This window comes from Oncorhynchus nerka, linkage group LG8 (genome assembly GCF_034236695.1).
Source record: "Oncorhynchus nerka isolate Pitt River linkage group LG8, Oner_Uvic_2.0, whole genome shotgun sequence".
Lineage (NCBI taxonomy): Eukaryota > Metazoa > Chordata > Actinopteri > Salmoniformes > Salmonidae > Oncorhynchus > Oncorhynchus nerka.
Window position 1 is genome coordinate 38342475 of NC_088403.1, and position 23989 is coordinate 38366463.

The following is a 23989-nucleotide window of genomic DNA, read 5'->3' on the forward strand; positions in this document are numbered from 1 at the left end:
GGTAATTAAGTTACAACGGCACAAGTCCAGTTACTCAGAATGCCAAAAAGTAACTTGGATTGGTTTAATCCAAACATGTTTTTGCTCCAGAAAAATAATAATCCAGGTTTCTTGATGTGCATATCACCCGCGCCAGCAAGGCAGTAGTTTGCGCAGTTATCTCCACAGCGGGCCATGTCGCAACCCGACCAACAGCACAAACTACTACCTCAGCTGGAGCACAGTGGAAAGGAACAAACCAGCTGTGTCATCCGTGTGTCTGCCTCCTGTCCAAATGGTTCAGCATGCAGAATGACCATGAGAATGAACTGTTCCATATACAGTACCTGTGCCGTTCAACACGTCCCATGCGTAAAACGCAATTGAAACCCCACCCAAGTCCCCGACCAACTCAGTCTCCTGACTTCACTGCCCTTCCCCTAAAATGACCTGGCTGTACTTTGCATCATGTCTTGGCCAAGTTCTCATTTTAGACCTAGACTACACAGCGTTTGACTGTGTATTAACAGCAGTAGTTCTTTTTTTTTATCCAAAGAGGTATATTTCATTATCAACGATTGATTTGATAGGCTACTGAACATCCCCGTACCGTTTTCAACCGCGTCAACCTACCTGGGTTCCCGAATGAAAGATACGTCAAATCACAGATCGTAGGAATTAATACAGGGAGAATAATGAATACCGTTATAGCTTATTAATATTTTACAACAAAGCTATATCACAATCCGATAATTAATTACAGTTAAATGGCATACACACAAAACAACCTTATAATTGTGATTGGTTGATCCAGCCCAGCAATGCAATATTCTCTCGTGCGTATAGTCGGTGCAAGAAGCAGCCAACCATCTCCGCTGTAAAGAAAACATAAAGGCAGAACAATTATCTGTGCGGTTGAGTTAAGAAAAATACACGCGCAATTCAGTCTGGCACAGCCACGCGCACCCGCATAGTCTATCAGTATGTTCCAGCTCCTTCCCGCGATCCGTGTGGAAAATTAAGGAGTATGCGATCAACTGGGGATTAAATTCCCGGTTAACGTCAAACTGGGCGTAAAGAACCGCACACCAGCTCCATTCGTATTGGGTTGTGGGAAAGGAGGTATTTCAATTCATGCGCAAAATGCGGGCCATTGCGATTTTGGGTGAAATTCTAAAATGAGCCAGACGCATTCTGAAGTCTCTAAAAATAATCAAGTTAGACAAATGGTCATCCATGTTTGCGCTGAACTTCAACATTTAAGAATATCCGACAAAATGTTTTAGTATAGTATGAATAGACCATAATATCCAGTCATGGTCCAGCTTCAACCACAAGAGGGCCTCCATTTCCAAATTCTCTGTTGAGCCAGGAATGCTCCTGTTATACGTTAACCTCCTTAGGGCACGAATACCCAATCAGAGTCATTATCAATCAAGTTACATCTATATCTACATCTATACACAACCTTAAGGTTGGCAATTCTGAATAGTTTACAGAATAAAATGAGTACTAGGCTTTACACAACTTTATTGAAGTGTGTGTATAAATACACATGCACCTTTCAAATGTAAACCCAAGTGAACTCAAACGCAGCCAAATCTGGAAACCCTGTCATATGCAAGGATGACTGAATGTATTCACCTTTACAAAAAAAGTCAGAACAATAGCTCTTTAAAAAAGATTCAATCCCCCAGAAGAGAAGAGCACAGTCAAGAATTCTGGGTGTGTGTTCAAAATATAGAGCATGATGTATAGGGCGCCATTTCGGACACAACCCTGAACTTGTGGACTATAAAGCCAAATCCCTATTAAATTCGTCAGTCTTGCCAATGTCTTTAAATATATATATTTGTTTTATCAATGCTTACATATAAATAAATAAATATTATCAAATGTGCACTCACAGAGTGAACTCTTATGTACAGTATTATATATCCTATATGTAATCACCATATCTCACCCACTCAGGCTGATCAGTAATACTACCCTTCACCCACCCATCCCTCCCGCCCTCTACAGCGAAAGACCCTACTCCATGCTCAAACCACAATGAAGAATTATTTTCCCTTGGAAGAGTGGACACATACAGCAGTACCCAGGTATTTCTATCAAAGGTAATAAACCCTCTACTATTTCCCCCTCACATTTAACCAAAGCAAGAAAAGATGAGGCAAAAAAACAATCTGGCCTTACAAGTGGATCAGTTCAAGTCAGTCATTCAGCATACATTCGGGCTCTCGCATTTGACAAAAAAAAAAAGAAGTTTGAATTCCGGTAGCAGCGGTTGCTATTCATGTATGTTTCTGTTGGGAACAGCAAAGGTAGGGTTGAGGGTGTGAACGTAAGTGTTCCTGTGAGTGTATGAATGAGTTTCAGCTCGTATCTGTGTCCTGTTTAAGTGTGTGTGTGTGTGTGTGTGTGTGTGTTTTCGGGGCCATGCACAAACAGCGTGACGTAATAATGTGCTAAAGACTACAATCTGAGATTAAGAGTGAAGGCTGAGGTGATCCAACCAAGAAACAGAAATCTAATGTATCACCAATATTCATAATCTCAAAAAGCCTCTAGAGGGAGCAGGTAGCGGAGGAGACGCCATGTAAAGCTAGTAATGCCACATACAGCCTAAAAGTGGTGGGTCCGTCCCAGAAAAGCCCCTACCTAATATGCAAACACGTCTCCTAATCACTTATGCAGATCTGAAAGAATTGGGTGTGAGCAATATGGTAGTAGCTCCACCTTGTCATGTGATAGGTGAATTTTTCGCCCCATTTCGCATACCTATCTGATCATTTCAGATCTACAAAACTGTCTAGGGGTTGTTTCTGGAACTTGACTTCATGCTGCTAGGAGGATACTTACTGTAAGGACCAGCAGAATGAAACACTTAAATCATAAGGCTCATATTGTGTACATTAGTTGTGTCTAAAATGCAAGTTCACCACATGACTGGTTTGGCTGTTTTACATTATGAAATGTATTTTGCTCTTCCTCCTCACATACACAAAGCAGAGTAGGAGGACTGATCTAGGATCAGGTCCCTCCCTGTCCATATAACCGTATTCAGTATGATCCTAAAGGCAAAAATGATCATAGATCAGCACTCCTACTCTACACAGAGCAGTCACTATGTGTGGATGTGTGTTCTGTTGACCAGTGTTTAAAAAGGCATTCAAAGCATTTTAACTGAGAAGACCCTGGCTCAGAGTAATTTGTAAAGCAATTGCAGTACGTGACACTAATATAAGACTCTTTTTTTTTTAAATGAGGGTAGAGGTGATTGTGCAACAAAATAAAAGTATTAGGACATATTCCCAAAAAGGCTTCAGCGCATCATTAAAACTTAATAAAAATAATAATTCAGTGTTCATTAAAAAATATATATTTACAAGGCCTAGCTTAAAAAGAATGGTATGGTAATGCATTGCGCTCTCAAAAATATAAAAACGTAACAAAATTAAAGCAGGTGGGTGGGAGTATCGGTTCGAAGTGCCAAAGCAGCGACACCACTGCACTGTGACATTCTGTGCTTGATTCTATGACGAACTGAACTTCGTAATGCAGGCCTTCCTAACACTTCTAATGGATCCATTAGATTTCAGGATTATGTCATTGTTCAGAATCAGAACAGAGCTTGATTTATTTTTCCTCCAGAGTGGATGATTCATGTAGAATGGACATGGAGAAGACTCACTGCGACACGAATAAGACCGGTCAGTCAGGCCACAGACATCTATAGGCCCTGATTTCTTTAGTAATGTTGCTTGGGTGTTCCAGCACTGACAAACGTCTCAGTTTTTATTTTCCCCTGTAGCCTACTCTTTATAGGGCTGGATGGGGTCAGAGGTCAGTGCACAGCCTCAGGCCTGGCCCACTGCTCTTGTGTCTGTCGATATGGCTTAGGATGGATATTGTTGTCTCTCGCTCTGTCTCTGTTTCTCCAGCTCAGTTGGTTTTCATGGTGACATTGTCGTTTACATCTTCGTTGCTCTGGACTGAAGCAGAGGCCCCCTGGGATGAAGCGACGCTCTTCCTCTCCTCCTCCCCTTCTCTGTTCTCCTCCTCTCGGTCCAGATCGAAGTAGCCTGTTCCATTCACTGTGTCCTGGCGTTGGTAGAACAGCACGTACGCTGCTTTGGACTGAACAGACACACACATGAAGTGCACATTCAATTCACACTGGGCAGTGCTGTGTATCTGACAAGATGTTAGAGGACCATGGAACTCACCACTATCTGATCTTTGTTGGCTGGAGAGACACTGCTGTTGTCAAAGTTGTCATCATCCTTGTTCTTCGCATAAGCAGTATCTAAGGTGTCCCAAAGACAAGATGAGAAGATGAGCATTTGTCTGCTAAAAGCAAGCATGGAATTAAGACTATTGGTTCAACTTCATTGTTTGAATCAACTCGGATAAGACTGTTACATTCAAATAAAGTTGTCTGCACTTCTAGTGTTGATGACTAAATTGTCAAATAAAAATACTTCAAATCAGACTTAGTGTCCTCGTCCCATGCCTCCATAGTGGTTGGAGACCGCAATGAGATCGTAGCGACAGGGACCAGCATTAGGGTCGATCAGGAACTCTGACATTTCCATGTCACTGGAGAAAGAATCACACAAATAACCATTCATGGGGGGGGGAGCATTCCTTGTTTTCTCTTCAAGAGATATATAACATTTGTATAAGTGATTTACAACTTAAAGGGATACTTCTGGATTTTGGCAATGAGGCCCTTTAACTACTTCCCAAGAGTTAGATGAACTTGTGGATAAAAATATTATGTCTGTGTCCTGTATGAAGGATGTTAGAGGTAGTTTCGCAAGCCAATGCTAACTTGTGTCAGCACAATGACAAAGTGTATGGGCATGCATGCAACTTCCTTCAAATTGCTCGCAGAGATGTTCGATCAGGTTCAAGTCCGGGCTCTGGCTGGGCCAATCTTGGCCACCAATCAGGCCTTTATGGTAGAGTGGCCAGACGGAAGCCACTCCTCAGTAAAAGGCACATGACTGACGATTGGAGTTTGCCAAAAGGCATCTAAAGGACTCTCAGACCATGAGAAGCAAGATTCTTTGATTTAAGTCTGATTTAACCAAGATTGAACTCTTTGGCTGGAATGCCAAGCATCACGTCTGGAGGAAACCTGGCACCATCCCTACGGTGAAGCATGGTGGTAGCAGCATCATGGTGATGGGATGTTTTTCAGCAGCAGGGACTGGGAGACGAATAGGGATTGAGGGAAAGATGAACGGAGCAAAGTACAGAGAGATCCAAGATGAAAACATTCTCCAGAATGCTCAGGACCTCAGACTGGGACGAAGGTTCACCTTCCAACAGGACAATGACCCTAAGCACACAGCCAAGACAACACAGGGGTGGCTTCGGGACAAGTCTCTGAATGTCCTTGAGCAGCCCAGCCAGAGCCCGGACTTGAACCCGATCAAACATCTCTGGAGACCTGAAAAAATCTGTGCCAGCAACTCTCACCATCCAAACTGGCAGCGCTTGAGAGGATCTGCAAAGAAGAATGGGAGAAACGCCCCAAATACAGGTGTGCCAAGCTTGTAACGTCATACCCAAGAAGACTTATAAGCCTGGAATCGCTGCCAAAGGTGCTTCAACAAAGTACTGAGTAAACTGTGTGAATGTGATCGTTTTTTGTTGCAAAAAAAAAATCTAAAAACCTGTGTTTGCTTTGTCATTATGGGGTATTGTGTGTAGATTGATGAGAAAAAAATACAACTTAATAAATTTCAGAATAAGGCTGTAACGTGACAAAATTTGGAAAACGTCAAGGGGTCGGAATACTTTCCGAATGCCCTTTATGCATGTAAGAGTGTGTGTGTGACTCACCAGAGATGTACCAGCAACATGTTGTAGAGCTTGTCCTCGCTGAGTGTTCTGGGAACGGTGATGAGGAAGGGCTGGCCAAACAGAGGAGTGGAGGTGTGGTTGTACCCTGACTGCTTGTACTTTTCTCTAAGGTGGACTGGGATCACCACATGGTCTGTGTCCTCTAGCCGGTTCACTGCCACTTCAAAGCTGTACAACAAGGAGAGAATTATTTTTCCCCCCATTAATTTAACCTTTATTTACCATGGCAAGTCAGTTAATAAGAACAACCCTCTGCGGGCTCGGGAAACAACAATTGTGCATCCGGTTTTCATGGGACATGGAAAGAGCCTGTGACGCGACTACCACTTTTGGACGTTAACAAGGCGACACTCCATCTTAATTCCTCCTCCACATTTACTGGATTGGTTCAACAGTGCAGTTTTTTCCCTTTCTCGTCAGGACCAGAAAGAAAGAAACCCTGCTGACGTCTGCTACATTATGTTAGTTATTAAGAACAAATGCACTGCCACCTCAAAGCTACAGAACTATAGGGTAGGGTGAATGTGTTGCAGATGTCTGCATCTTTGGTAAATTAAGGGTTGTATTCATTCGGGCATACTGCAGCAAAACGTTTTGCAAGGGAAAACCGAGTGTTTCAAATTGGACATGTTCAGGTAGTCCCTCCGTATTCATTCCATGCCCTTATGTTTGGTTCCTAATGAATACAACCCAGGTTTCATAGATCTACCACTGGAGGGGGAGTAGATAGCGCTCACCCAACTGCCTTCATCAGAATAGTCTGACACTCACACATAGATGTCGTCCCTCTCCATGATGCTGCTGAGGTTCTCATTGGTGGCAAATATCCGATGGAACCGATGGTTGTAGATATCTATTACAATCATCTGAATTTGGAAAGAACCCCCCCCCCCATCTTAAGTACACATACAGTGCATTCAGAAATTATTCAGACCCCTTCACTTTTTCCACATTGTTACATTACAACCTTATTCTAAAACTGATCAAATTGCTTTCCCCCCCAATCTACACACAAAACCCCATAACGACAAAGCAAAAACAGAAATATTACATTCACATAAGTATTCAGATCCTTTATTCAGTACTTTGTTGAAGCACCTTTGGCAGCGATTACAGCCTTGAGTGTTATTGGGTATGATGCTACTAGCTTGGCACACCTGTATTTGTGGAGTTTCTCAAATTCTTCTCTGCAGATCCTCTAAAGCTCTGTCAGATTGGATGGGGAGCGTCACTGCACATCTATTCTCAGGTCTCCCCAGAGATGTTCGATCAAGTTAAAGTCCGGGCTCTGGCTGGGCCATTCAAGGACATTCAGAGACTTGTCCCGAAGCCACTCCTGCATTGTCTTGGCTGTGTGCTAAGGGTCATTGTCCTGTTGGAAGGTGAACCTTCACCTCAGTCTGAGGTCCTGAGCAGGTTTTCGTCAAAGATCTCTGTACTTTGCTCCGTTCATCTTTCCCTCTATCCTGACTAGTTTTCCAGTCCACTCCTTGTATCTGAAAAACATCCCCACAGCACGATTCTGCCACCACCATGCTTCACCGTAGGGATGGTGCCAGGTTTCCTCCAGACGTAACCCTTGGCATTCAGGCCAAAGTTGTTCAATCTTTGTTTCATTAGACCATGCTTCTCATGGTCTGAGAGTCCTTTAGGTGCCTTTTTGCAAACTCCATGCGGCTGTCATGTACCTTTTACTGAAGATTGGCTTCCGTCTGGCCACTCGACCATAAAGGCATGATTAGTGGAGTGCTGCAGAGATGGTTGTCCTTCTGGAAGGTTCTCCCATCTCCACAGAGAAACTCTGGAGCTCTGTCAGAGTGACCATCGGGTTCTTGGTCACCTCAACTGACCAACGCCCTTCTCTCCTGATTACTTAGTTTGGCCGGGCGGCAAGCTCTAGGTAGAGTCTTAGTGGTTCCAAACTTCTTCCATTTAAGAATGATGGAGGACACTGTGTTATTGGGTACCTTCAATGCTGCAGAAATGTTTTGGTACCCTTCCCCAGATCGGTGCCCCACAATCCTGTCTCGGAGCTCTACGGACAATTCCTTCGCCCTCATGCCTTGGTTTTTGCTCTGACATGCACTGTCAACTGTGAGACCTTACATAGACAGGTGTGTTCCTTTCCAGATCATGTCCATTCAATTTAATTTACCACATTTGGACTCCAAGTTGTAGAAACATCAAGGAAGATCAATGGAATCAGGATGCAGCAGAGTTCAATTTCGAGTCTCATAGCAAAGGGTCTGTCTGAATACTTATGTACATAAGGTATGTTTTTTATTTGTAATACATTTTCAGAAATTTCCCAAAAACGTTTCACCTTGTCATTATGGGGTATTGTGTGTAGATTGATTAGGAAAACATATTTTTATCCATTTTAGAACAAGGCTGTAACGTAACAAAATCTGGAAAAGGGGAAGGGGTCTGAATACTTTCCAAATGCACTGTACACCAATTCCAGAGCATACATTTTCATTTAGCCTCTATTTAACCATGTATAAAATCCCTTGGGAGATTAAAAACCTATTTTATGAGGGAGAACTGATTTAGTTAAGAGCAGGACAGGTGTGTGTGTGTATATATCTTACTTTCTCAGCAGGAACACCAGATGGAGTAGAGAGCGAGGTACAGAGGTCTGATATGTAGCCCACCTTGGGCACAGTCAGTTTATACTGAAACACAAACACCCATTAAGCCGGGTCCTAAGATTAACTCATCACTTAGTCCACAGGAGAACAATTTCCCCAAGCCCCATGAAGAATGAATAGCTGCAGATTCATTAAATATACACAAAGCCTTCAAAAGGTATTAATAAAAAGGACCTCCCTGCAGATTCAATCTGGCCCTATTCAGAGCATAAACTGATTACAAACACTAATATCCACTTCAGAGGACATCCATTCAAAAGCAGAGAATATTGTGGGTGACCACAATATGTGAAGGATGACTCATTTCTAGGTAGGCGGTAACAGCTCAGTTACCTGTGTGGGTTTGGCCAGGGGGTCCAGACTGACTTTGGTCATATTCACGAGGTACAAATCAGAAGCAAACAGGCCAAAACAGGGAGGTGCTATCCAATAAGACACACACGTTTTCAGTGGCAAAAGCTTTTGATTACAACCCAAATACTGTAGTTACCTGTGTGGGTTTGGCCAGGGGGTCCAGCCTGACCAGGTAGACTTCCAGTGTGCGCTCCTTTTTCATGGGCAGGGTCAGGTAGCAGAAGGGATCAAAGGTGACGGAGACCTTGGCGCAGACGGGGCACACCAGAGTGGACTTGAAGAGGCCGTGGAAGATGTCCACGATGATGGAGTCGTTCCTCTTAATGTGGTTCTCCCATGCCTCCTCGGCCACACCGAGGGAGAGGGGGGGGTTAGTGAGACACAGGGTGAGATAGTACTGTACCTCCTTCAGACACTCCAGTGTTGCTATGACACCGTTTATTCCCACTACTGTTTTTTCTCTTCTACTACCTAAAGTTACACAGAAGGGAAGGGAAAGACAAACTATTTAGATACAGGGTGAAGGGAAACACCTACAGTGGTCACACAGAGGGGAGGGATATGGCTGAAAAACCATTTTGACATAAACCTAGGGAACACTATGGAGTGGTACACTGTTTCTATTTATTGTTAATACTCTAGAAACATGCCTACAGTCTTACGGAAGGGAAGCAAAGCAATGAAATCAGAAACATAGCCGAGACAGACTTTATAGGATGTAGTGATGACAATATAATAGCCATATCTAGGAAAACCAAAGTTCCATATTTGTAAACAACAGCTGGTGCACGAAATCTAAGGAAGTCTCTAGATTTTGCTCGCCTGAAGTAGAGTATATTGTGATAAACTTCAGGCTACTTGCCTAGAGAGTTCTCAGCTATACTTTTCGTGGCTGTTTATTAACCACCACAGACAGATGCTGGCACTAAGACCGCACTCAGTCAGCTGAAGAAGGAAATAAGCAAACAGGAAACCACTCACCTAGAGGCGGCACTCCTAGTGGCCGGAGATTTTAATGCAGGGAAACTTCAATCAGTTCTACCAAATATCTATCAATATGTTAAATGTGCAACTAGAGGGAAAAACATTCTAGATCACCTGTACTCCACACACAGAGACATGTACAAAGCTCTCCCTCGCCCTCCATTTGGTAAATCCGACCACAACTCTATCCTCCTGATTCCTGCTTACAAGCTAAAGTTAAAGCAGGAAGCACCAGTGACTCGCTCTATAAAAAAAATGGTTATATGAAGCAGATGCTAAACTACAGGACCGCTTTGCTATCACAGACTTGAACATGTTTCAAGATTCTTCCGATGACATTGAGGTATACACCATATCAGTCACTGGCTTTATCAATAAGTGCATTGAGGACGTCGTCCCCACAGTGACTGTACGTACACACCCCAACCAGAAGCCATGGATTACAGTCAACATTCGCACTGAGCTAAAGGGTAGAACTGCGGCTTTCAAGGTGCGGGACTCTAACCCGGAAGCTTACAAGAAATCCCGCTATGCCCTGCGATGAACCATCAAACAGGCAAAGTGTCAATACGCTCGTCGGATGTGGCAGGGCTTGCAAACTATTACAGACTACAAAGGGAGCAGAGCCGCAAGCTGCCCAGTGACACGAGCCTACCAGATGTGCTCGCTTAGAGGCAAGCAACACTGAGGCATGCATGAGAGCATCAGCTGTTCCGGACGACTGTGTGATCACGCTCTCCGTAGCCGACGTGAGTAAGACCTTTAAACAGTCAACATACACAAGGCTGCAGGGCCAGACGGATTACCAGGACGCGTGCTCCGGGCATGTGCTGACCAACTGGCAGGTGTCTTCACTGACATTTTCATCATGTCCCTGATTGAGTCTGTAATACCAACATGCATCAAGCAGACCCCCATAGTCCCTGTAGCCAAGAACACGAAGGAAACCTGCCTAAATGACTACAGACCCGTAGCACGCACGTCCGTAGCCATGAAGTGCTTTGAAACGCTGGTAATGGCTCACATCAACACCATTATCCCAGAAACCCTAGACCCACTCCAATTTGCATACCGCCCAAAAAGATCCACAGATGATGCAATCTATTGCACTCCACACTAACCTTTCCCACCTGGACAAAAGGAACACCTATGTAAGAATGCTGTTCATTGACTACAGCTCAGCGTTCAACCATAGTACCCTCAAAGCTCATCACCAAGCTAAGGATCCTGGGACTAAACACCTCCCTCTGCAACTGGATCCTGGACTTCCTGAAGGGCCGTGCCCAGGTGGTGAGGGTAGGTAGCAACACATCTGCCACGCTGATCCGCATTACTGGAGCCCCTCAGAGGTGCGTGCTCAGTCCCCTCCTGTACACCCTGTTCACCCAAGACTGCATGGCCAGGCACGACTCCAACACCATCATTAAGTTTGCTGACGACAACAGTGGTAGGCCTGATCACCGACGAGACAGCCTATAGGGAGTTCAGAGACCTGGCCGTGTGGTGCAAGGATAACAACCTCTCCCTCAACGTGATCAAGACAAAGGAGATGATTGTGGACTACAGGAAATAGAGGACCGAGCATGCCCCCATTCTCATCGACGGGGCTGTAGCGGAGCAAGTTGAGAGCTTCAAGTTCCTTTGCGTCCACATCACCAACAAACTAACATGGTCCAAGCACACCATGACAGTCGTAGACACTTTAATAAGCCTACCTACATGTACATATTACCTCAAAACCGGTGCCCCCGCACATTGACACATTGACTCCGAACCACAATTGTTATTTACTGCTGCTCCTTAATTATTGGTTTCGCTTATCTCTTGCTATTTTTTTTTACTTAAAAAAAATATGCATTGTCAGTTAAGGGCTTGTAAGTAAGCATTTCACTATAAGGTCAACACCTGTTGTATTCGGCGCATGTGACAAATAACATTTAAATGGATTTGATTTGAAAGAAATCAACGCACAACATTAACCGAATGAGTGTTGAGTGCCAGAAAGAGCGCAAAGACTACCTGCGACTACAGAGACAAATTGCTGTGTACTGTACTGTAGCTATGTAGTATTTGTTATGCATGGTCCCTGACAAATAGTAAAACGAATTAAACTAATGAAATAAAGAGTGACAGTAAGTTAGCAGTAACAGACCTTGTCAGGCCTGCCCTCAGCATCTTTAAGCAGGATGTAGGGTTTCTTCCTGATACGGTTCAGGTCCTTGTGTAGATCGTCCAACAGGAAGGCCAGCAGCTCGTGAGAGTCCTGCTGCTGGTAGCCTGAGAACTGGGGAGCAAAACAACCCACCTGGGTCTGCACGGAGGGGAGAACAGAGTCACACACACACACAACAGGTATATAGGATATTCCAAATTGACACTTCACCCCTAGGGAACTTGTGGAGATTGAATGAGTGGAAGCAAAATAGCAGATTCTACCAACCTGTAGCCTGTCAGTTAACTAAGTAGTACTATTGCCATATTTCTTATATCTGTGATACTTTCTGATCTACTCAAGAGCACTGGTGTAATCGAAGGTGAACTCACGTAAACACTGTTCACGCACCTTTTCTATTTTGCATGAACGTTGACCCACCTATTGCGGAAAACCACATTGAAAGTATAGGGAGCATTACTTTATTCACCACAAACGGAAATCAGTGTTTACCCACCCATTCTTTCTACCACATCATCACTGCTCAAGAGACTCAGTTGTTGTGGCTAGTGGATCTAAGGGTCAATTTGGGATTGGGCACATTGGTGCAGAATCAAAGCAGAAGTGAGGAAACAACTTTCAGACCATGTGAATTTCAGAAGTTAGTATGGGCACAGTACAGGGTTGGGGTCAATTCCATTTAAATTCAGAATGTAAACCAAATTCCAAATAAACATTTTCCCAATTGAAAAGCATTGAAGATAATTGGAATTTCAGTGTACCTTTGGAATTGACTGGAATGGAAATGGACTTGACCCCAACCCTGGTACAGTAAATGACCACCACGGTGTGACGTAGCTGTACTTCCCAGACCACGACTGCTTGGTGATCTCAGCGTAGGCCTTGGCGATCTCCCCTTTCATTCCCAGAGGGTTGTCCTCGTTCAACTCTTCGTTGTACTTGTCTTTCAGGAAATACTCGGTGAGAGGAGGAACATTTAAACACTGAAGAAAAACAACGAGAGAAACACATAAAATATATAAAAACGATTAAAAGTTGGGGTTCATGAGTTCATGAAGCAGGTGTTTCCCAGGTTGGAGAGACCACACAGGCAAGCCCGCTCACTCTGCCTGCCTTCGGAGCACTCATAGCTGTTATACGGGTGGTAAGGGCAGAAGGCTGTAGCTAGAGTTTTTCACACTGAAGAGGATCCATAACATCAGTCAGGAATAAATAAATAACATGGACTTAGCCTATTGCATACAGCTGGATAAGATTACTGGATGTTACCAAACTAATGCAGGAATAAATACTTAGAGTAGAGGCATAATAATGTGTACTGCTTATTTTTAAGTAATTGCCTTAATCTTGTTTGGACCCCATGAAGAGTAATGGGGATCCTTAATAAATACAAAGGCTAGTGCCCACACACAAACCTTAAACATTTTTAGGTCTTTATTACAAAAATAAATACACCCACGTAACCCCCACCCCCCCTCAGACAATCCTGCAGGTGAAGAAGGTGGAGGTCCTGGGCTGGCGTGGTTACACGTCTGCTGTTGTAATGTCAAATTCTCTAAAAGGACATTGAAGGTGGCTTATGGTACAGAAATGAACATTAAATTATCCGGCAACAGCTCTGGTGGACATTCCTGCAGTCAGCATGCCAAACGTACACTCCCTCAAAACTGCACATTTTAAAGTGGCCTTTTATTGTCCCCAGTACAAGGTGCACCTGTGTAATGAAAATGTTGTTTAATCAGCTTCTTAATATGCCATACCTGTTAGGTGGATGGATTATCTTGGCAAAGGAGAACTGATCAACAGGGATGTAAACAATTTGTGCACAAAATTTAAAGAGAAATACAATTTGTGTGTGTATGGAAGATATCTGGGGCATATTTTTTCAGCTCATGAAACATGGGACAAACACTTTACATGTTGCATTTATATTTTTGTTCAGTGAGTGAGACACACTGTCTTGTAGTGTGTGTGTACACACACACACACCCCTGCTCGTCAAACATCTCATTCCAAAATCATGTGCATTAATACAGTGTTGGTCCCCCTTTGCTGCTATAACAGCCTCCACTCTTCTGGGAAGGCTTGCCACGACATGTTGGAAAATTGCTGCGGGGACTTGCTTCCATTCAGCCACAACAGGCATTAATGAGGTTGGGGCGATTAGGCCTGGCTTCCCGTCAGCGCTCCAATTCATTCTGAAGGTGTCCAATGGGGTTGAGGTCAGGGATGTGTACAGGCCAGTCAAGTTACTCCACAGCAATCTCGACAAACCATTTTTTGATGTACCTCGCTTTGTGCACAGGGGCATTGTCATGCTGAAACAGGAAAGGGCCTTCCCCAAACTGTTGCTACAAAGTTGGAAGCACAATCGTCTAGTTTGTCATTGTATGCTGTAGCATTAAAATATCCCATACCTGGAAATAAGGGCCCTACCACGAACCGGCAAACAGCAGTCTCAACGTCAACAGTGAAGAGGCGACTCCAGGATGCTGGCCTTCTAGGCAGAGTGGCAAAGAAAAATCCATACCTCAAACTAGCCAATAAAAAGATTAAGATGGGCAAAAGACAGAGGAACTCCGCCTCGAAGGCCAGCATCCCGGAGTCGCTTCCTCACTGTTGACTTTGAGACTGGTGTTTTGCGGGTACTATTTAATGACTTGTGAGGCATCTGTTTCTCAGACTAGACACTAATCTACTTGTCCTCTTGCTCAGTTGTGCACCAGGGCCTCGCACTCCTCTTTCTATTCTGGTTAGAGACTGTTTATGCTGTTCTGTGAAGGGAGAAGTACACACCGTGGCACAAAATCTTCAGTTTCATGGCAATTTCTCACATGGAATAGCGTTCCTTTCTCAGAACAAGAATAGACTGACGAGTTTCAAAAGAAAGGTCTTTGTTTCTGGCCATTTTGAGCCTGTAATCAAACCCACAAATGCTGATGCTCCAGATACTCAACTAGTCTAAAAAGAACAGTTTTATTGCTTCTTTAATCAGACAACACTTTTCAGCTATGCTAACAAAAAGGTTTTCAAATGATCAATTAGCTAAGTTTATCATTTTAAAAGGCTAACAACGTGTCACGAATACAGGCGTGATGGTTGCTGATAATGGGTCTCTGTACACCAATTAGAATCATAAAACACGGGACGAGATGTTAAAAACTGTCCATTGTGCCAATAGATGGAATCCACTCACATGAGATTTGCCGTGATGTTGACAGAGTGTCATAGGAGGTTTATTTCTTAGACTGGGTTAAGATGTCAATTTTGGGACACATCCTCAGTAGTGTGCCTTCGAATCAATGGGTGTTTCGGCCTTTAATCACTAAACACCCTCATCAAAGGTGGCCAGCTAAAGGGTGATCAAGCCTTAGCTTGTGTCCCATGCCCAATTAAGATGTCCCACAGGACTATGCAAGGCAGGGGCGTCCTCTTCCCTGAGCCAGCCCTACAGCTGACCGCATACCTCATATGCCCTCCTCAAGTTGAAGGTATCTGAATTGGGTTCTCAGGTGGGGGTGGGGGGTCATGAAGTTATAGCCCAGCAAGGGTCCTTCCGTTTGATCCAGATCAACTGGCTGCCTCTTTCAGCTGCTTGAGAAACTGGTCTGACGGTCTGCCGCAGAGCCTGTCCATGGATTCCAAGTTCTTTCAGCAACCTGATGGTGGAAGAAGCCACAAATCCTCTGCATCCCACTTCAACTGGCCAGACTTTTGCATTCCAGCCACGCTGAGTTGCGTCTGCTGCCAACTCTGTGTAACGCAGTTTCTTACGCTCGTAGGCCTCTTCAACAGAGTTTTCCCACGGGACTGTGAGCTCTATGATGTACACAGCCTTTCGTGAAGGGGACCAGAGTACCATGTCTGGCCTAAGGTTGGTAGAAGCAATCTCAGGTGGAAAAATTAGTTGCTGGCCAATATCGACAAGCATCTTCCAGTCCCGGGCCATGGCTAGGTGTCCAGTTTCTGGCTTCGTAGGAGGATGCTTGGGACTTTTCTGTCCCTCCCGGATGAATGTTGTTGTTTTGACGGGATTGCTTGTTTTTGGAGGTAATGTATTGGTTGCACTCCTCTTGGTCTCAAGTGCTGCAGCCAGGCTCTTGAGGACCTGATTGTGCCTGCAAGTGTAACGGCCTTGTGAGAGGCTGGTCTTGCAACCTGTCATTATATGACTGAGAGTCGCTGGAGCTGGGCAGAGGGGGCAGGTTGAGTCCTCGCCATACCATTGATGTAGATTTTTTGGTGATGGAAACACATCATAAACAGATCTTATGATGAAGCTGATGTTGCTTGCCTCCATTTGCCAAAGCTCACTCCAGTTGATCTTTCTCCTCTCCAGGCCTTCCCACCGCGTCCATTGCCCTTGTTTAGCAAGAGACAGCCTTTGCACTTCTTGCAGTCTCCTCCTGTCTGCGCACCTCCTCGACCACCAGCTTCCTGCGTTCAGATGTTGTTGCCTTATGGAACGTTGGTTTGCTTGCTGCCAGGCCAAAGCCTCCTCTTCCATGCTGGATATTCCCCACAATGTCTTGGTGTCTCAGGGCTGATGTTGCTTGCTGCACAGCCTTGGATGATGTCCATTTCCGTCCAGTTTGTAGGGGAGGTGCAGCCTTGCTAATGGTCTGGTCTTTGGAGTCCTTCAATGTCATCTGAAGTCTTACTTTAGAGCACTTGTACTCCTCCGTTAGACTTGTAAGAGGTAGTTCAAGGACCCCTTTGCCATAGAGGCCGATGTTACTCAGGCATCGTGGGACACCCAGCCATTTCTTCACGTATGAGGTAATGGTTCGCTCCATCTTCTCCACTGTTGTTATTGGGACCTCATAGATGGTGAGTGGCCACATTACCCGGGGGAGAAGTCCAAACTGTAGGCACCAAAGCTTGAGCTTCCCAGGCAGTAGGGTCTTGTTGATATTCTCAAGACCGTTGGCGATGTCCTGCCTTACTTGCTGCACTTGATCTTTATCCTGGAGGCTTTCGTTGTACCATCTACCCAGGCTCTTGATGGGTTGCTCAGACACCATTGGTATCGGGTCATCTCCAATGCAGAACCTCACATCTTTAAGCTGTCCCTTGACTATGGAGATGCTTCGAGATTTGCTTGGCTTGATTTTCATCCGGGCCCACTTGATGTTATCCTGCAGCTTTGCAAGTAGCCGCCTGGTGCATGCTGCAGTGGTGGTCAGTGTAGTCATGTCATCCATGTATGCTCGGATAGGTGGGAGACGGAGCCCTTCCTTAGTTCTCTCACTGCTGACCACCCATCTCGATGCCCTGATGATGACTAGTGAAGGCCTACTTCCAAGCGCTGCCATGTTGTTGTGAAGTCAGGTGTTGTGAAACACAATTGCAGGTCTTGGAAATAGGCCTTTACCAGTGTAGTGATGGGTTCTGGTACGTGGAAAATGTTGAAGGATTCCCAGAGGAGTTCATGGGGAACTGAGCCAAAGGCATTGGCCAGGTCGAGGAAGATGACATAGAGGTCTCTCTTGTCCTTCTTAGCTGTTTGGATCTGGTGCCAAATCATACTAGTATGTTCCAGGCAACCAGAGAAACCAGGAATGCCTGCTTTCTGTACAGATGTATCAATGTACTTGTTCCTTTCCAGATAAGTGGACAGCCTCTGTGCTATTATACTGAAAAAGATCTTCCCTTCGACGTTGAGAAGGGAGATTGGTCGGAATTGACTACATCCTTCTCTTTCGGGATTAGCATACCACCAGCCCTTCGCCATGCCTTTGGTATTATTTCCTTCTGCCACACTATCCTTATGAGCCTCCAAAGAAAGTGTAGAACATCCGGGGCGTTCTTGTAGAGCTTGTATGGTACTCCATTAGGCCCAGGAGCCGAGGCCGCTCTTGCTCTTCGGACAACGTTCTCTACTTCCCTCCATTTTGGAGGGTCAGTGTCCAGATTGAATTCTGGTGGTTGAATAGGTGGGATGTCATGTGGGGTGATTATCTGCTCATGCCTTTTCATGTCCTGGTGGACCTTTTCCAGATGTTCTTCCAGTTCTGGCTTTGGAATTTTTAGGATTCTGCACTTTTCCTTTGCGAAGAGGTCTTTGACAAACTTAAAGTTTTTTTATAGAACCGTGTTCTTGAGTGTTCCTGATTCCTACAAAGTTTCCTTAAGTTTTCCGCTCTTCGCAAGGTTGCCAGCCGACATTTAATGTCTGCTTGGAGTAGCATTAGACCTTCTCTCTCTGCATCAGAGGCCTTCTTCCACTGCTTCCTCAGCTGCCTTCTCTCTCTGACAAGAATCTCGATCTCCTGCTGCCTCCTAGATTTGGCTGGCGCGGGTGGTGTCTTGCCACTTCTCCTTTCGTTTACTCCAAAGCGCTCTTCTCTGTAGTGGTAGATAATATCTCCCATCCTTTCAAGTTTTTTCTCTGCTGTTCCTACCTGTTGTTCCAAGATTTTTGTCAGGTCGTTGTTGATTGTTTCCCACTCTCTCTTTTCAACAGCTTTGGGCCACTTCACACTCGGTCTGTGCCCTTTGATCTTTTCCTCTTTTAGAGGTCTCTGTGGTTGGGTGAGTTCATCCACCGGCATTTCTGTGCTTGTGTTATCCTCCTCTGTTACAGGGGTGCTGATGCTCTGCGAACTTTGGTTTGCGTCCCGTCGCTGTGCTTCATTCGACTGATTTGACTGGCTGCTTCGTAAGAAGTACTGGTCAATGCGAGATCCCTGTCTCTGCTCTCCCAAGCACCTTTTCCTCCCTTGATGGACGTTTATAACCCCTTTGCCGATGTTACTCTCTCCCAAGCACAGCTGCACACCTGAAGTGTGTGTCCTGCTGCTGTTATGGTTGTCTCATGTGCTGTGTTCCTTATCGTAGTCGTTTCCGTTCCTGGGTCCGTAACCGTGTGATCAGTCATTGAGCCATCTTGCGCCCCAGCTCTCACAGGCTCTAGGGTATGTTCCTTTGTTGACTTTCAGTAGCACTTGGCGGGGGTTCCATTCAAATAAATTCTGCTGTTTCCAGCTACAATAGTCATTTACAACGTCTACACTTTTTCTGATCAATTTGATGTCATTTTAAAAATGAACAAAAAATACAGATTTTCCTTCAAAAACAGACATTAAGTGACCCCAAACATTTGAAAGGTAGTGTACACATACTATTTAATTTTCTTTCAAAACAAGAGAACACACATGGTTGTAGTTTCGACCCAATGATTCTTCTGACAAATAACTTTGCGTGCTGCAGGCCCAGGAATGGATCAAAGCTGGCGAGACATTCAATGACGTGATCTTCACAGACAAATCAACCGTGGCCCTTGAGCAATCTGCTCAAAATTACTACAGAAAGGTCAAGCAAGCCTAGTCCCAAACATTCCCTCAAACGCCATGTGTAGGAGGGCAATTTCTCACCAGGGACCAGGCCCATTTTTGCATTTTGATGTCAAGTTTGGCCATTTACAAAGCAAAGGGTATCTCAAATATTTTAGCCTACACCTCACGGACTGCTATGTTTTCCACAATAATTCACAGTTGGCTCCTTTTTCAGGTATCATGGCTTGAGATTGGAGGGGAAAAAATCATCAAGAGATTTGCTGGACCCTATGTCAGAGAGGTGTTTCAGGGACCACATCGTTTCTTTCAAGGTAATATTTTGTTATGTTTAGGCATATTTACATGTACATTTCTAGAATTGTACCTAATGTTGGCTGTTAGGCTAAATGTCTTTTTTTCTCCTCCAAATGCAGACAATGACCCAAAACACACTTCCGCCTGGGTTTGCATTGCAAATGAGGGCATAAACTGGGTCAAGATGCCAGCAGAGTAAGTAGACTTATGTAGTAAAATAAAGGTTAAATAAAATAACATACACCTACAGTATATCAACAAATATTTTTTGCATCTCCACATGTAGATCTCCTGATTTAGACCCGATCGAACTTGTTTGGCATCAACTGAAAACATTCATCCGTAACTCTGCCAAGCCTACAAGCTAAGTTGAACTGGTGCAACAATGCAACGATAATCTCAGCAAAGTTTACCCGTGGTCGTGGAGCTGGGTGGTAAGTGCAACTGAAATGTATGTAAATGTATGAAATAAACATCTGCATTTTTGAAAGTATTTTTTTTCCTCGTTATTTTATTAACGACAGCATAAGATGAAGATGTTGAACAGATACTGTACACTATACTTTAACCATCATTTCGCAGTTGCATGAGGTTTTGAGTTAGAAAAAACAACAACTTGAGTGCTCAAGCATCGAATACATTGCAAGTTCGGGGGGTTCACACATACAGTCGCCGGGCTATGAAGAGTGTATCGTCCTGCTTATATTGTTTGCATGATGGACTACACCTGCTACAGATAAATCGCCTGTCTTGGATCTACCCATCCCAGATCCGGGAGAATTGTCATCAACTGACACTAGTAGCATAACTCAACGGACAAAAAATCTTACTAGAAAATATTCATATTCATGAAATCAGAAGTGAAATATATTCAAACACAGCTTAGCCTTTTGTTAATCACCCTGTCATCTCAGATTTTGAAAATATCCTTTACAGCCAAAGCAAGACAAGCATTTGTGTAAGTTTATCGATAGCCTAACATAGCATTACGCCTAGCTAGCAGCAGGCAGCTCGGTCACGAAAATCAGAAAAGCAATCAAATTCAATTGTTTACCTTTGATGAGCTTCGGATGTTTTCACTCACGAGACTCCCAGGTAGATAGCAAATGTTCCTTTTTTCCAGAAAAATGATTTTTGTAGCAAAAAATAGCTCCGTTAGTTCTTCACGTTTGGCTGAGAAAATGACCAGAAATTGCAGCCACGACAACGCCGAATCCAAATTTAGCTCCATAATATCGACAGAAACATGGCAAAAGTTGTTTATAATCAATCCTCAAGGTGTTTTTCAAATATCTATTCATAATATATCAACCGGGACAGAGCATTTTTTCAGTAAGACTGGGTGGAAAAATGGCTACCTCTGTCTTTTGCGCGAGAAATACAAAGAGTCATCAGGTGGACACTGACGCAATGTTGTTGTACACGCTCATTTTTCAAAATAAAAGCCCGAAACTATGTCTTGTGATACTACACACATTAAGGAAGCCATATAAAAAGGAATCTCGTTGATACCCCATTCACTGCTCAATAGGAAAGCATAGGAAGGGACTCTTATTTAGAAACCGCTGCGTTCCTGATTGGATTTTTCTCATTCTTTTGCCTGCAATATCAGTTCTGTTATACTCACAGACAATATCTTTACAGTTTTGGAAAGTTGAGTGTTTTCTATCCTAAGCTGTCAATTTTTGCATATTCTATTTTCTGGTCCTAAAAAATTGCCCGTTTACTTTGGGAACGTTATTTAAAAAAAAATTTTTTTTTTTTTTAAATGACCCCTAGATTCAACAAGTTAAGGGGAAGTGCATCTAAAGTTCCATGCATAACACTTGAATTTTCATCAACATTTATAATGAGTATTTCTGTGAATTCACGTGGCTCTCTGCAATATCACTGCATGTTTTGGAACTACTGAACATAACATGGCAATGTAAAATAAGATTTTGGGATATAAATATTAACTTTACCGAACAAAACATACATGTATTGTGTAACATGAATTCCTATGAGTGTCATCTGATTAAGATCAATTTTATCTCTATTTGTGCTTTTTGTGACTCCTCTTTTTGGCTGGAAAAATGGCTGGGTTTTTCTGTGAGTTGGTGGTGACCTAACAATATTTTGTGGAGCTTTCGCTGTAAAGAATTATTATTATTAATAATTTTATTAAATCAGGCACTGTGGCTGGATTAACGAGAATTTTATCTTTGAAATGGTGCCTAATACTTGTATGTTTGAGAAATTTGATTAATGAGATTTCTGTTGATTTGTATTTGGCGCCCTGCAGTTTCATTGGCTGTTGGCGAGAGTCCTAGACAGGTTAACATTAGAAGCCTCATCAGTAAGTTTGTTTTATTCACTGCTTTAGCGCACTCCGCTAACCTGGATGTTCTAGCCGTGTTTGAATCCTGGCTTTAATCCTGAAATTTCCATCACTAACTATAACATTTTCCAACAAGATAAAACTGCCAAAGTGGGCGGAGTTGCAATCCAATGCAGAGACTGCCTGCAGAGTTCTGTCATACTATCCAGGTCTGTGCCCAAACAATTCGGGCTTCTACTTCTAAAAATCCACCTTTCCAGAAACAAGTTTCTCACCGTAGACCCCCCTCAGCCCACAGCTGTGCCCTGGATACCATATGTGAATGGATCGCCCCCCATCCATCTTCAGAGTTCGTACTGTTAGGTGACTTAAACTGGGACATGCTTTACACCCCGGTCATCCTACAATCTAAGCTAGATGCCCTCAATCTCACACAAATTATCAAGGAACAACAATTATCAGGCACAACCCTAAATCCGTAACCATAGGCACCATCATAGATATCATCCTGACCAACTTGACTTCTAAATACACCTCTGCTGTCTTCAACCAGGATCAACGATCACTGCCTCATTCCCTGCGTGGGCAATGGGCGAAACGACCACCCCTCATCATTGTCAAACGCTCCCTAAAACACTTCAGCGAGCAGGCCTTTCTAAATCGACCTGGTCCGGGGATCCTGACCTCATTCCATCAGTAGAGGAAGCCTGGTTGCTCATTAAAAGGGCGTTCCTCGCCATCTTAAATAAACATTCCCCATTCAAAAAATTGTAGAACTAAGAACATATAGCCCTTGGTTCACCCCAGACTTGACTGCCCTTGACCAGCACAAAAACATCCTGTGGCGTTCTGCATTAGCATCGAATAGCCACCGCGATATGCAATTATTCAGGGAAGTCAGGAACCAATATAGTCAGTTAGGAAAGCTAAGGCTAGCTTTTTCAAACAGAAATTTACTTCCTGTAGCACTAATTCCAAAACGTTTTGGGACACTGTAAAGCCCATGGAGAATAGGAGCACCTCCTCCCAGCTGCCCACTACACTGAGGACAGGAAACATTGCCAACCCGATAAATCTACAATAATTTCAATAAGTATTTTTCCATGGCTGGCCATGCTTTCCACCTGGCTACCCCAGCCAACATCTCAGCACCACCCTGCAGCCACCTGTCCAAACCCCCCCACCCGCTTCTCCTTCGCCCAAATCTAGACAGCTGATGTTCTGAAAGAACTGCAAAATCTGGACCCCTACAAATCAGCTGGGCTAGACAATATGGAAATGATCTGCCGAAATTGTTGCAACCCCTATCACTAGCATATTCATCTACTCTTTTCTATCGTCTGAGATCCCCAAATATTGGAAAGCTGCCGCGGTCATCACCCTCTTCAAAGGGGGAGACACTTTAGACCCAAACTGTTATAGACTTCTATACTTCTCAGATAGAGTTCAGTGTGTCAAATTGGAGGGCCTGTTGTCCGGACCTCTGGAAGTCCAAGGGTTCAATTCCCAGGCCGACTAATTTCTCTGTATACATCAATGATGTCGCTCTTGCTGCTGGTGATTCTCTGATCCACCTCTACCAAGACAACACCATTCTGTATACTTCTGGCCCTTATTTGGACACTGTGTTAACTAACCTCCAATAGAGCTTCATCGCCATACAACTCTCCTTCCGTGGCCTCCAACTCTTTTCAAATACTAGTAAAACTAAGTACATGCTCTTCAACCGATTGCTGCCCGCACCCTCCCGCCTGACTAGCATCACTACTCTGGACGGTTCTGACCTAGAATATGTGAACAACTACCTAGGTGTCTGGTTAGACTGTAAACTCTCCTTCCAGACTCACATTAAGCATCTCCAATCCAAAGTATAATCTAGAATCGGCTTCCTATTTCGCAACGAAGCCTCCTTCACTCATGCTGCCAAACATACCCTCGTAAAACAGACTATCCCAACGATCCTCGACTTCGGCGGTGTAATTTACAAAATAGCCCCCAACACTCTACTCAGCAAACTGGACGTAGTCTATCACAGCGTCATCCTTTTGATCACCAAAGC

General features: G+C 44.0%; 1 protein-coding gene across 4 annotated transcripts in view; it reads right to left on the reverse strand.

The window, feature by feature from the left end:
* Positions 1 to 1492: 1492 nt before the first annotated feature.
* LOC115133256 (ubiquitin carboxyl-terminal hydrolase 15-like) overlaps positions 1493 to 23989 on the reverse strand; it is a 37490-nt gene continuing 14993 nt past the window's right edge. For 3 of the 4 annotated variants that reach the window (XM_029666302.2, XM_029666303.2, XM_029666301.2), the window contains 9 exons: positions 12780 to 13001; positions 11998 to 12156; positions 8998 to 9201; positions 8448 to 8531; positions 6628 to 6722; positions 5836 to 6024; positions 4496 to 4581; positions 4209 to 4288; positions 1493 to 4119 (listed from right to left, as the gene is read on the reverse strand). In XM_029666302.2, the coding sequence (XP_029522162.1) occupies positions 3925 to 4119; positions 4209 to 4288; positions 4496 to 4581; positions 5836 to 6024; positions 6628 to 6722; positions 8448 to 8531; positions 8998 to 9201; positions 11998 to 12156; positions 12780 to 13001 (1314 nt within the window). In that variant the 3' untranslated portion in view covers positions 1493 to 3924. Of the gene's footprint in view, positions 4120 to 4208; positions 4289 to 4463; positions 4582 to 5835; positions 6025 to 6627; positions 6723 to 8447; positions 8532 to 8997; positions 9202 to 11997; positions 12157 to 12779; positions 13002 to 23989 lie in introns of all 4 variants that reach the window. The other variant, XR_003864186.2, reaches the window with a different exon arrangement.